Here is a 12,958-nt window from a genome sequence, read left to right on the forward strand (position 1 = left end):
TTATTGAGCCAAATAGTTACTGAGTTGAATAAGAGGACATGTATTTTTCCACCTCCCTCATAAAGGACCACTGAAATCCCATAGACATCAATTGAGGGAAAACGCTTGCACATCCTGTGCTGCCTGGGAAAACAACAGCTCTAACATTTATCTACCATGACAGTTTTACCATATATTGCATTACTCTCTTAAACAGGTAAACACAAGGCTGCTCTTCATTCAGGAGATAAGGTAATACCCCAAACACCCAGGATTTCTAATCATTCATCTCTGCTGAAGAATACATCATGTGTCTCTAACCCCCAATACAGAAGATTAATGTTACAACCAACAGCTATCTAGAGACATCCAAATACAAATTTAGCTCAATCTCATGCTTGACCATCCAAATTCTATCCATCCCGGCAATTCTATCTTTCTAAATGTGATTTCCGGCATAATAGTCAACTGAACCATAAAACTATTATGAAGTGGTTATAAAAATCACTGGCAGTCAATAAATATTTGCTGAATGAAAGACTGAATTATGAATATTTTAATAGGTGAAGCAATTGGGATTTTTTATTTATTTTTATTTTTACATTTATTTTGCAGAGAAGCAGTAGAAGAAAAATTAAATTTAAGAAAACTAGAATCACCATCCACAAAGAGATACAAAGAGAAAGGGTTTGATTCCCTATTGTCCTAAAGCTGTCTTTCTACAGGCTCTCAAGAGTCAACTGTTAGATATTCAAAAATTTTGAGAGCCCAAATCAGCATTGGAGGGAAAATTTACACCACAGAAAACAGCAAATGCTCTTTAATTACAGAGCCGGTTTACCAACACACGACTGTTTGCAACCTACGAATCTAAGAAACCACTCAGAATGAAGCGACCCTGTAGATGTTAATAATGAGCAGATGAAACCAGAGATGAAAGAACATATTTACACAAAACAATAAGAAAGCATTTCTGGTAATGAAGTTGTTTGAAATGAAGAATAAATGAAAAACAGAGTCACAGTGTTTACAATGTGGAGACTACATTAAAGAATAAAAAAGAGCTATAGTAAATGGACTAAGAAATAACAGAAATGACTATGATTTACACATCTTGATTCTATGATTCTCTGTAAATTCTCCAGATAGCAAGTAGTTACGAGGTAGGCAAATATCTGCAGAGCAATGGGTTAGAAAGGATCTCAAAGGTCATCTGAGCACCCTTCCAATCACTGAACTGAATCCCATCTACACAACCAGCACAAGATCAAGAGCTTCCTAAGGACAGGGAATGTGTCCTTTATGTTGTATGCCCAGAATCTAGTACAGTGTTGGGCACATTACTCTCTTGTAGCTGCTGAATGAATGAATGAATGAATAACCATTACAAGGAGACCATTCAACATATGCCAGAACAACTCTAAGTGGCTGGGAACTATTGACATTTCAAAGCAAAAATTATATAAAAAATCTGTAATCATAAACTGTGTACAATCACAAAAATGTAATCTAGATCACTGCTTTCCAACGGAAATATAATGGAAGCCACAAAAGAGAGCCACATGTGTAATTTTAATTTTTTTCATAACCATATTAAAATAAAAAGAAATAATATTAATTTTAATAATATATTTTGTTTAATCCAATATATCTGAAATATTTCAGCATGTAATCAACATAATTATAAATAAGATATTTTACTTTTCTTATACTAAATCTTTGAAATCTAATGTGTATTTTATAGGTTTGTAGTCTATTTCAGTTTGGACTAAACAAATTGCAAGTGCTGAATAGCACATGTAGGTAATAGCTACTGTACTCGACAATTCAGCCCTAATTTGTATGGATACTTGGGAATTAGACAATGTCCAAAAATACTTTACACAATTGTCCAAAGTACACCTGGTTGCCAGTCTCTGAACACATCTATGACATATATGCACCAGCTCCAGGGAAAAGAGCAAGCCAATGGTTTATATTATCTAGACCTATAAGATAAAAATGTATTTGATAAGAATTAATGGGGAAAACAAAGCTATTTCCCACTTACAAAAGAAGAAAAATCAAATGCCTTCATGGGGCAGAGCCAAAACTTGAGCATGACCAGTACCTAACAAAAAAATAGGGCACAGAATCTCCTGCTTTTCAGATTTAACATAAAGCTATACACTAATCATTTTGCTCATCTAAAGAAACAGAGATTTGTGAAAATTCATTTCTAAGTCATGGCTTAAAAGGTCATATAAATCAGCAGAATAGAATCTGTCTAGAACTAGCAATAAAAGATACCAGAAAAACAGGCCAAGGGCTGTGCTCTGGGCCTTTTATCAACACCTGACTATCCCCCATTTAACCACAGTAATTTTGTTTTAAAGATAAAAATAATAGTAAATTATCTTTGACTCCAATATTGAAAATAAGAGCTTCATATATGAGGCATTCAGCAAGATAACTATGTTCATTAACATAAATGATTGCAAACTTATTCCAAACCACCTTTATCAACTAAGGCTGCTATCGGAAAAGTACTATAAAGAGTACAAAAATTTGGCACTTACCCTTCTACAGAAAGTTTGGTACACTGGTCTGAAACCATAAAAACAGGAAAAACAAAAAAAGTAATCTGAGCCAATTTTCACAACTCAAACCACTGAAGCACTCATGTTCCAAAAAAAAAAAAAAAAAGAATAGATATAACTCACTTCCTTCTGCGTATTATTGGGTCCTAGAAACCTTGACAGTTGTTTCTGTCCTCAGATCCTGAATAGTGGTGCTTATTTAACACTTTAACAAGAAAACCGGATAAAGAGTCTGCTTCTCATAGTAGTCCCAGTTATTCAATATGCCCCAGCTGTTGAAAATAGATTCCACAGTTTGGACTGGATAATCTATTTTGTTCTATTTTCAAGACTCAGGAAACTGGCCCATCCTCACTAATCAAAACTAATGCAGATTCTTTCCCATCATATCAAGCATCAAAAGTAAAGGTTTATTAAAGATCCATGGAGGTAGAAATGACCCCAAAGATCAACACTGAGAAGCAGAGAGTTAGCCATCATAAAGAAAAGTTGAGAATGAAAGTCTTAAGAGAGCATAAAATAAATTTTGTTTCTACATTTTTGATACTCAGGGAAAAAACATGGTAAAGAGAACTTTCCCTTTGAAGTACAAAGTTAATGCTAAATAAACTGTAATAAAAATCACAGTATCATATTTAAACTAACAAATACCTGGTTCAACATTTTATGTAAACAGATGCATTTTATAATTGCATCTAACATCTACCAGCACATGTTTACTTTGCTTTAGAAGAAAGAAGGCAGCCTAATGCCAAGTTCTAAGTAATTGACCCCTCTGGGCCTTTGTTAAGAGACCTGCAAGTTCTGGCATGCCCAGGTGAGATTTCCCATTAAGACTCAGCCACTTTTTCACTTCGTCAGAAGTGACAGAGTGGCATGGACATATATACACTACCAAACGTAGGGTGGATGGCCAGTGGGAAGCAGCCACATGGCACAGGGAGATCAGCTCGGTGCTTTGTGACCACCTAGCAGGGTGGGATAGGGAAAAATAAAATAAAAAATTTAATTTAATTTAAAAAAAAAGGACTCAGCCGCATTAACACTAGCTCAGCAACCGGGATATCACTAGGGGTCATCCCCAAAACACAACAAACCCATCCCTGAACACAAAGAGTATGGGTTCATTTTAATGACAAATGTCATTAAAGGATTGTTAGGGGGAGGTTTGTGGGTTCTCTGTTAAGGAAGGTTTTCTGGCGTCAAGTCTGCTTTAAGAGAAAATTCGTTATTCCTGTTCATATTAGATAAAATATCATTATTTGATAAGCCATCTATTTCTAAAACTCAGGAAACCACGCAAAAACATTTCCCCAAATGGAAGCTTATTATTCTAATCCCAAGAGATCTATTCTGTTCCACACAGCTGTGGATCAGGAAAGTGGGAGGGGGAGGGGGAGCGATTTCAGGCTGAAGTACTTGGGAAAATTCTGAGTTAAACAGGTTACTTTATTACTCAGAACCATTCAGAATCTTTAAAATGGGAATGTGCTCTGTAAAATCTCCAAGATGGAGAGTTCTAAACTTATTTGACTGTTGAATTTTTTTTTTTTTTTGCCAGGGTAAACCTTATAGAGCAGTAGTGCACAACCTTGGCAGCATATTGGAATCATGTAGGTAGTTTTTAAAAATCCCAACACCCAGACTTCACCCCAAGCCAATTATATCAGAATTTCTGGGAGTAGAACCTGGCATCAATATTTTTTAAAGCTTCCCAGACTTTTTTTTGGCTACGTAGGGTCTTCGTTGCCATGCGTGGGCTTTCTCTAGTTGCAGAGAGCGGGGGCTACTCTTCGTTGCGGTGCGCGGGCTTCTCATTGCGGTGGCTTCTCTTGTTGCAGAGCACGGGCTCTAGGCACGCGGGCTTCAGTAGCTGTGGCTCGCGGGCTCTAGAGCACCGGCTCAGTAGTTGTGGCACAGGGGCTTAGTTGCTCCACGGCATGCGGGATCTTCCCGGACCAGGGATTGAACCTGTGTCCCCTGCATTGGCAGGTGGATTCTTAACCACTGCGCCACCAGGCAAGTCCCCTTCCCAAGCTTTTTAAAACCAAGTATGAGAACTAATGTAACTTTGGGAAACACTGACCTATAAGCCTCTTCTCCAAGCTAAAATAAAATAGCCACACAAAAATATGTTCCTGGACCTATCCAGGAAGAGACACCAAAAAAAAAAAAACACACACTAAACTAAAAACTGGTGATGATAGGACATCCAACATTCAACCAGCCTTATTCCACTGGATATCAGCACAGCACCCTATCTCAACCTCACCTCTGCACCTAGTCATTATTTTTTAAGTCACGCTTTCTATATTTGTCTTCGAAACTGGGCCCCTAGATGTTACTTATTGTCTGTATAGTTGTATTCCCCATTTAATTTTATATGTCCTAGAAAAATTGGGTTTTAGCAGATTTATGAATCATTAATACCAAAAAAGTTACCAAGCTAATACATATGGACCAATAAAAAAAGAAGTAAGCGCAAGGTGAATTTAAAAGCACAAAAAAGATCTAAAAGCAGAGTTGTGCAATTTAGATGGGTTACCTTTTCAGTGTTCTGTGAGATATAGAAAGTTTTCACAAACACTGTTTTATGAACACCCAAAAATGCAGATTTAAAAACCACTGCCATTGACTGCCAAGAAAATAATCTAAGAATTCCAATAAGCGTTGGTGGTCCCGTGGGACTTTAGACAGGCTGCAATTAATATGACTTTGTAGAATGACTGGTCAACAGTATGGACTATCAATTTGGTAGTACACTGACTGACAGGAAGAGATCCTAAAAAGATTCATACTGGGCTTGCCAATTCAAACTCCGACTCTGGCCCCAGAACTGAAAAGCCCCTTGTTCCCTTGAAGGCCAACTGCCAAGCAAGCTTACAGTAAAGAAGGATGGACTTAAAGAATTAAAATAGGTGAAAAATACCCTCTTTCCCTAGTTTTGAGATAAAGTCACTGTTGATAAACACATTGGCTATCCTTAGTACAAGTGAAAAGTACAGTTTTCAACAGAACTACTTTACCATTAAATGGAACACCCTAAAACTGACTTGCAGACAGTAACATCACAACAAATACTCCTTGAGTGTCACACCAAGCCAGAAATTCAAATGCCTCCAAAGTCTACTATACTTCATGTAATCAAGAATAGGCAGTAGGGACTTCCCTGGTGGCACAGTGGTTAAGAATCCACCTGCCAATGCAGGGGACACGAATTCGATCCCTGGTCCAGGAAGATCCCACATGCCATGGAGCAACTAAGCCTGTGCACCACAACTACTGAGCCTGCGCTCTAGAGTCCATGAGCCACAACTACTGAGCCTGCGAGCCACAACTATTGAAGCCCGTGCGCCTAGAGCCCGTGCTCCACAACAAGAGAAGCCACACAATGAGAAGCCAGCTCACTGCAATGAAGACTAGCCCCCACTCGCCGCAACTAGAGAAAGCCCGCGCCCAGCATCGAAGAACCAATGCAGCCAAAAATAAAATTAATGAATTAAAAACAAAAGAAAATGGAATAAAATGGGAAAAAAATCTTTAAAAAAAAATAGGCAGTAAATGGGGGTGGGGGGGGATTTGAGTGAAGGTGGTCAAAAGGTACAAACCTCCAGTTATAAGGTAAATAAGTACTGGGGATGTAATATGCAACATGATGACTATAGTTAACACTGATCTATGGGGTATTTGAATGTTGCTAAGGGAGTAGATCCTAAAGGTTCTCATCATAAGAAAAAAAATTGTAACTATATGAGGTGATAAGTGTTAAATAAACTTATTGTGGTAATCATTTCACAATATATGAATGTCAAATCATTGAGCCGTACACCTTAAATTTATACAGTGTTGTATATCAACTATATCTCAATAAAACTGAAAGAAAAAAAAGAATAAGCAGTAAATCTATCCAAATCTTTTTTTTTAAATTTGCTTCATCTTTAGTGAATTTTTAACTAGGTTAATAGAAAACTATTAATTAAAAATTTTTAAGATAAATCCAAATAGAAAAACTCAATTAGACAGTACTTGTGGTTATAGTAATACACTGCAAACATCATATTATATAGTATCCTACCTAACCTACCATTATAAAAAACAACCTATGCCATACAAATGAAAACTTACAGCACCTAAAGCCAGTACCTGGATTGTTATTCTCCATTTTCATCGTAATGTGAAAGGCATTCATGATGCCTACCCCTAATAGCTCCTCCAATCTCCAGTTCCAGTGTTAAATCTCCTTCCTCCTGGAGCAGGTACCTAGTTGTCCTAATAATCTTTAGATCCATAAGTCTAACATAGTGACTGGCACAGAAAAAGCAATAAATTAATTAACTTATATATTCCCTGGCACACAAATAAGGAAAGAGCCCAATCCCAGCCCTTGAGAGAAGAGTCAACCATATTTGGTGGAGAGTCAGCCATGCAAACAAATAATTACAATATAAGACATTTGTTTTAATGGTGTATGTAGCAAATGTAATGGGGCATGAACAAAATGTAATAGGAAATTATAGGCACAGGACATGCCAACCCTCTCTAGAAAAATGAGCAAAGGTGCTACGGAAGAGACTGCTCCAATAAATGTTTGTTAAATCAATATATCTTGAAGAACAGCATTATTTAAATTAAAACCTTAAAGAACTTTTATTAGAAAGACTAAAACCCTATAGCACAAATGGTAACATAGGCATTTCAGTAAAGAGGGCATGAAAAGATACCAACCACACGTCAACAAGCCTTCAAAACTGTCCTCATTTTTCTTAATTTTTAGACAATAAAACAATCACATTTAAATAGAAGTTCCTTTGAGGCTTCCTGTTTTATAACTAAAAGTATTAATGCAGAAGTGGGATAAAAAAAATCTAGACAATGAAGATAAAGATGTAATTTAACAATAAATGGGGTGGAAAACCTAGTGGATGATAGAATCCAGATTATCAAAGGAAGGTAAAGGCAATGATGACTGACTAGGACTAGTGTGAAGATGATTCTTGATAATACTGCATTAGTTTTAGTTGATCTGGGCAGTAGACTAAAATCAACTCACATCTTATCTCAGCATTAGGAAAAAAATTGTTTCTGTGGTAAAATTCCAGAAAACTAGTAGTATTCTATCAACTAAATTTTCCACTGAATTATAAATGCACACTGTGTGGTATTTTCTGCTTCAAATGTATTATTTATGAAGAGTCTGGATTTAGAAATGCAACTTAATGTAAATACATTAAGTTGTACACCAACTCTTGGTGTCACATTATCAGAGAAATACAGCTTAGTTATATACAAGGTCAAACTTTTAGTTGGAAATAGGTGCCTAAACTAAGGGGAAAAAATGCCTGATGTCTGTGTTTAGCATTCTTTTTTTCAGGTAAACAAATAACTAAAACTTTCTATGTCTAACAACACTACAATATTCTCCAGAGTATTGTCTCAGTTTCTTTCTTCTAAAATACATTTAAGACCACGTGACTTAAAAAGCTACAGTTAAAAAGATAGGAAATGACCTAAATGTCTACCTGTCAGAGACCAATTAAATGCATTCTTGTACATTATACAGCAGTAAGACAGAATGAGGAAGGAAGCTCTCTATTTACTGATGTGGAAAGATATATCCAAGATGAGTTAAGAGAAAAAAAATCAAGATGCAGAATAGTACATACAGTATGTTACATTTTGTGATAAAATGGGGAAAATAAGACTGTACATCTTTATTTGCTTATATATGCATAAAGAAACTCTAGAAGGATATAGAATAAACTAATACCAGAAGTTATTTGGAAAGGACTGGACAGATAAGAATCAAGGGTGGGAGAGAGAGTTTTCACTATAAACTATATATATTTTAAAATATTTGAACCACGTTAATGTATTTATATTTTCAAATATTTAAATAAAAACAGTTTGGAAAAATAAGCTACAATTATAACAATTATGATTTAATTCTATGTTAAGTAGTAATAATTTTTTTACTATCTTTTCTTCCATTCCAATCTTATCAATTATTCAAAGATTCTAGTTCTCAGGAAACAAATTAATTACCTATCACATATAAGCTAAAATATAATTATGCTTAAAGGAAGAATTCATTCTTTCCTTCTCCTTCTCCAGTATCTTCATCTAAATTCACAATTAAGGTTAGCAAGGCTCATCTGGCTTGAGAAACAAATACTCCTTCTTCTCCAGTATCTTCATCTAAATTCACAATTAAGGTTAGCAAGGCTCATCTGGCTTGAGAAACAAATACATCTCCCATGACTTCTGAGTGGATACTATCACAAGCATAAAAATTAATATATATTTTCCACTTAAAATGTCTGAATAGCCACAATGTCCACTGGGCCTATTGACTGGAATTACAATTTTACAAATGTTACAGCATTACAATTCCCAGGTACATGTGTTGTTTTCAAAATAACAACAAAAAATTGTAAACATTTTTCTGATTTAAAAAACAAATTTAATGAGGCCTCACTGTCTCAAGGAAAAGTACACCTATGATCCCTTCACAGTTGCTGGCCCCTCTCTCACCATGGATCCTATGGCTCCTACCACAGAGGATGTTGGAAGTTGCCTCAGACACAGTCCCTTCCAGGGCTTTCCAGTAGGGTACTCAGATGCCTAACTTTTCCTCCTCTACCTGCGAAACCCTTTAAAAGTTTAGTTTAAATGAGTCTGATACTTTCTCGTATTTCTGTCAGAATCTTTTCTTCTATTTTTATAAAACCCAACTTTTTAACAATTAATTACGTGCCTATAGAGCTACCTGCCCCTACTAGAATGTGTGATCATTAGAAATACTTCCTATTCATATTTATATCCTTGTGGATAATCCTTATTTCTTATTAATAATAGTAATAGTACAACAACAACAAGAAAAACAAAAACCAGGTACTGCACCAGGCATGGTGATATATGCATTACCTCATTTAATCCTCAGGATAGCTCTGAAGCCATTGTACAGAAAAGGAAGCTGAAGCTCCGAGAGGATAAGTAATTTGCCCAAGTTACATATACTTACTTATTACATATAGAAAAGAGCAGAATGAACCTTCGAACCCAGGCAGTGTCTCTGCCTCCAAATCATGCACTCTAACCACTTTGCTTAGAATTTAGGAAGTGATTAATATTATTATCATTATTACTGCAATGAACCGAAAGTTTGTGTCCCCCCAAAAGTCATATGTTGAAAGCCTAATCCCCAATGGGATGGTATTAGGAGGTGGGACCCTGGGAAGTAGTTAGGTCATGAGGGTAGATCCCTCATGAATGGGATTAGTGCCCTTATAAGAGGTACCCCAGAGAGTTTTTCTGCCCTCTTTCCACTATGTGAGGACACAGCAAGAAGTAAGCAGTCTACAGCCCTGAAGAGAGCTCTCACCACAACTTGACCATGCTGGCACCTGATCAGCCTGCAGAACTGTGAGAAACAAATTTCTGTTGTTTACAACCCACCCAGTCTATGGTACTTTGTTACAACAGCCCAAATTAACTAAAACAATTACCCTTTTCTAAAAAATAGAATTGTACAAAGAGCTTTCAAATTATAGAAGCCATTAGAAGTGAGAGAAAAAAAGCTTTGTCCTCACCATTAAAACTCTCTTCTACATAATCTGTAACCTTTTATCTGTCCTTCAATGGCTAATTAGCTCATCCTCTAGGTTGCTTGAGGATATTTTCCTCTCACTGTCCCAATTCCAGTACTTTACCCCTTGCTTTCACTGAGAAGATCAAGCATACTAGCTGCTGTTGTCCCTATTCCTCCTCCTCACCTGACACCCACCCTGTGCCTAATAACTCTCCCTCTTGTGGTCTGAGAAACAGACGTGGGAATCCTCTGGATCTTAGGGGATTTAGTCTTAATTTATTCATTAAAATAAATATTTACAAAAAGCACTTTTAAGTCTCAGGCACTGGGACCTGCCCTCTGTGAGTTTACAGGAGAGTAATGAAGACAAAAGAGGCCTCCTCAATCTTTCCTGTTCCTTTCTTTCATTATTGTTGGTAATTTTGATATTAGTAACAATAATAAGCAATCCATGTGCTTGTAGATTTGGACACACAAACAAAAAGGCAAAAATATTAGAATCATTCACAATTCTATCAGAGATGACTGTTGTGGAAGTTCTTCTGAAGTAGAAGTAGTACATTTCCTTCTACTCTTTAAATAAGCTCAAGTTTACGTGAAATTTTTAAAATATCTTCTTCAGGTGACACTTACAAAATATTCTTTTCCAGCACTGTAATGAGAGACAGCCTTCCTCAGGATGGAAGCTAGATTTGTCTGCTAAACAGGTGACTAGGGTCCCCATTAAATATGTACTTCTGGGAAGGTGCTTTGAGGCTCTTATTCTATATTCCCAGCCCCTGACATTTGGTCAGAGCTCAATCAACGCTCACTAAATGAAAGAATGAATGGATGAATCAGTGATGTAGATTATTGAAATCTAACAAATCTTGACATGGTTATTAGGTCACAAATCAGGCACTGTTTGTGCTTAAACTGTCAAGGTATAGAAAGAATTCAAGGAAAAAAATTAATTCCTAAAAAAGGGAAAGCTATTTTATTCTTACTAGATGGGGGAGGGGGGGTCTCTACAAAAACAAAATAATAAAAACTACTGTCTCATTTCATTCCATGTAATATCATGGTCACACTCTTCATACAATTAAAAAACACAATTCTCCAATTCTAAAGTAGCGAGATGTCTAGCAAAGTCGCCATAGCTCAAGTCTCACAAGCAGTTATACCTGAATGGAAGATAGGGGGGATTTGAGCCAGATAGGAGTGCTCTGTAGGCTTCTTCTGGTGTCTTCTTTAAATAGATTACCTAAGACAAATAAATAGCAACATTTAGAACACCACCAAAGAATGACACAAAACCAACTTAATTACTCACCAAATTTGCATTTCCCTTCTTCCACTTTGAAAGTGACAACTGTCATGGTGATAATGTTGATCTTTAGACAGCAAGCAAGCTGCCAAAATTTCCTTTTCAGCTTGAAGCAGAACAACAGCCTCTGGCTTAAGGATGAGTAAGAGCTTAAAGACACGGGGCAAATCCATAAAGGGGCCATCCAGGGCTGTTTACAAGGCACATTGAACAGATATAATGGCAAGGTTTTCCCTTTTGGGAGCAGAATAATTGTACCTCCATTATTGAACTGTGTGTTCACCAAAGACCAATACAGACTTCCCTGTCCTTCGTAGAAGATCTGCTGCGAGGTAATTTAGTTCCTGGTGAATTCTGAAAGACATCTCAGGGCACAATACCCTGGGGAGATCTACAGAGTTCTCTGTCTCCTCTGAGGAAAGCACATTGCTCTCTAAACAATCAATAAAATCACAATGAAATGGGGGGAAATGAATGCAGGTAAGAGCACTGGAAAACATATTGGCTTGGCTCTTGATGTCAAGGATACTTAAATCCCTCCAGTCCAGCATGATAAACTAATCTTAAATAAAGAAACAAACAAAAAAGAGCTCTTAAAACCAGTAAACAACTTCCATTTAATCAACTTATTGACCATATACTAGGTGCTAGGCATTTTATCAGGTACTGGCACCTCTCTTAACAGAATTTACATTTGTGGGGCAAAACAAAATAATTAACAAAAATAAATACAGTCTGAGATAAGTGCTGAAAAGGAAATAAGCAGAGTATTGGAAAGAGAGTAGACTTACTTAATACCTTGATGTGGTCAGGGAGGGGTCTCTTGGAGACATTCAGGAGGAGAGCCATGGGAACAGCTAAGGGAAAGGAGGAACAACAAGGGCCAGGGTCCTTGAGGGGGGAAGAGCTTGGTGAGTCGGACAGACGAGATGAGTATGGCTAGAGCAGGGGGGGAAGGGAAAGCCAGGTAGTGTTCAGATTGTGAAGAGCACTGCAAACCATGAGGAGAGGTTGGTTTTATTCTAAGAGCAATTTAATATTTTAATTCTCAGACAGGAGCACTGATCATTTTCCTCCATAGTTTGAATCAACTTTCATCCCTAAAATCCTCTCTACCTAGAATGAATGACATTATTTCCTTAATATGTTCCAACATCAAAACCCTATGCATTAGTACATATAGTAATATTACATATAATTTTATATATTTATATAAATAAATACATATAATAATATATATGTATATATGCATATATATATTTATAAGCTTGTAAAGACAAGAGAGAAATAATTTTTGAAATGGTTGACTAGGCACTGTAGACTAAAATGGTTTTCCATAAATATCAGTTATTGCTATGGATATACAGATATCAAAAAGAAAAAAAGAAACCCTATGCATTTCAACAAGAATGACAGAGTCCCAGTTCTTAAAAAGTGGGGTTTTCTTCTCTACTTACAAAGTTTCTTTGAGCTTTACACTGTTCCACTAGCAATATATTACAGGTA

At 36.5% G+C, this 12,958-nt stretch overlaps 1 protein-coding gene across 11 annotated transcripts in view; it reads right to left on the reverse strand.

The window, feature by feature from the left end:
• CDC14A (cell division cycle 14A) overlaps nucleotides 1-12,958 on the reverse strand; it is a 172,226-nt gene that overhangs the window by 99,886 nt on the left and 59,382 nt on the right. For all 11 annotated transcript variants that reach the window (XM_028489075.2, XM_028489072.2, XM_028489073.2 and 8 more), the window contains one exon: nucleotides 11,310-11,389. In XM_028489075.2, coding sequence (XP_028344876.1) covers nucleotides 11,310-11,389 — 80 coding nt within the window. The remainder of the gene's footprint in view (nucleotides 1-11,309; nucleotides 11,390-12,958) is intronic.

The sequence above is a fragment of the Physeter macrocephalus genome, chromosome 4 (genome assembly GCF_002837175.3).
Source record: "Physeter macrocephalus isolate SW-GA chromosome 4, ASM283717v5, whole genome shotgun sequence".
In the NCBI taxonomy this organism is placed as follows: domain Eukaryota; kingdom Metazoa; phylum Chordata; class Mammalia; order Artiodactyla; family Physeteridae; genus Physeter; species Physeter macrocephalus.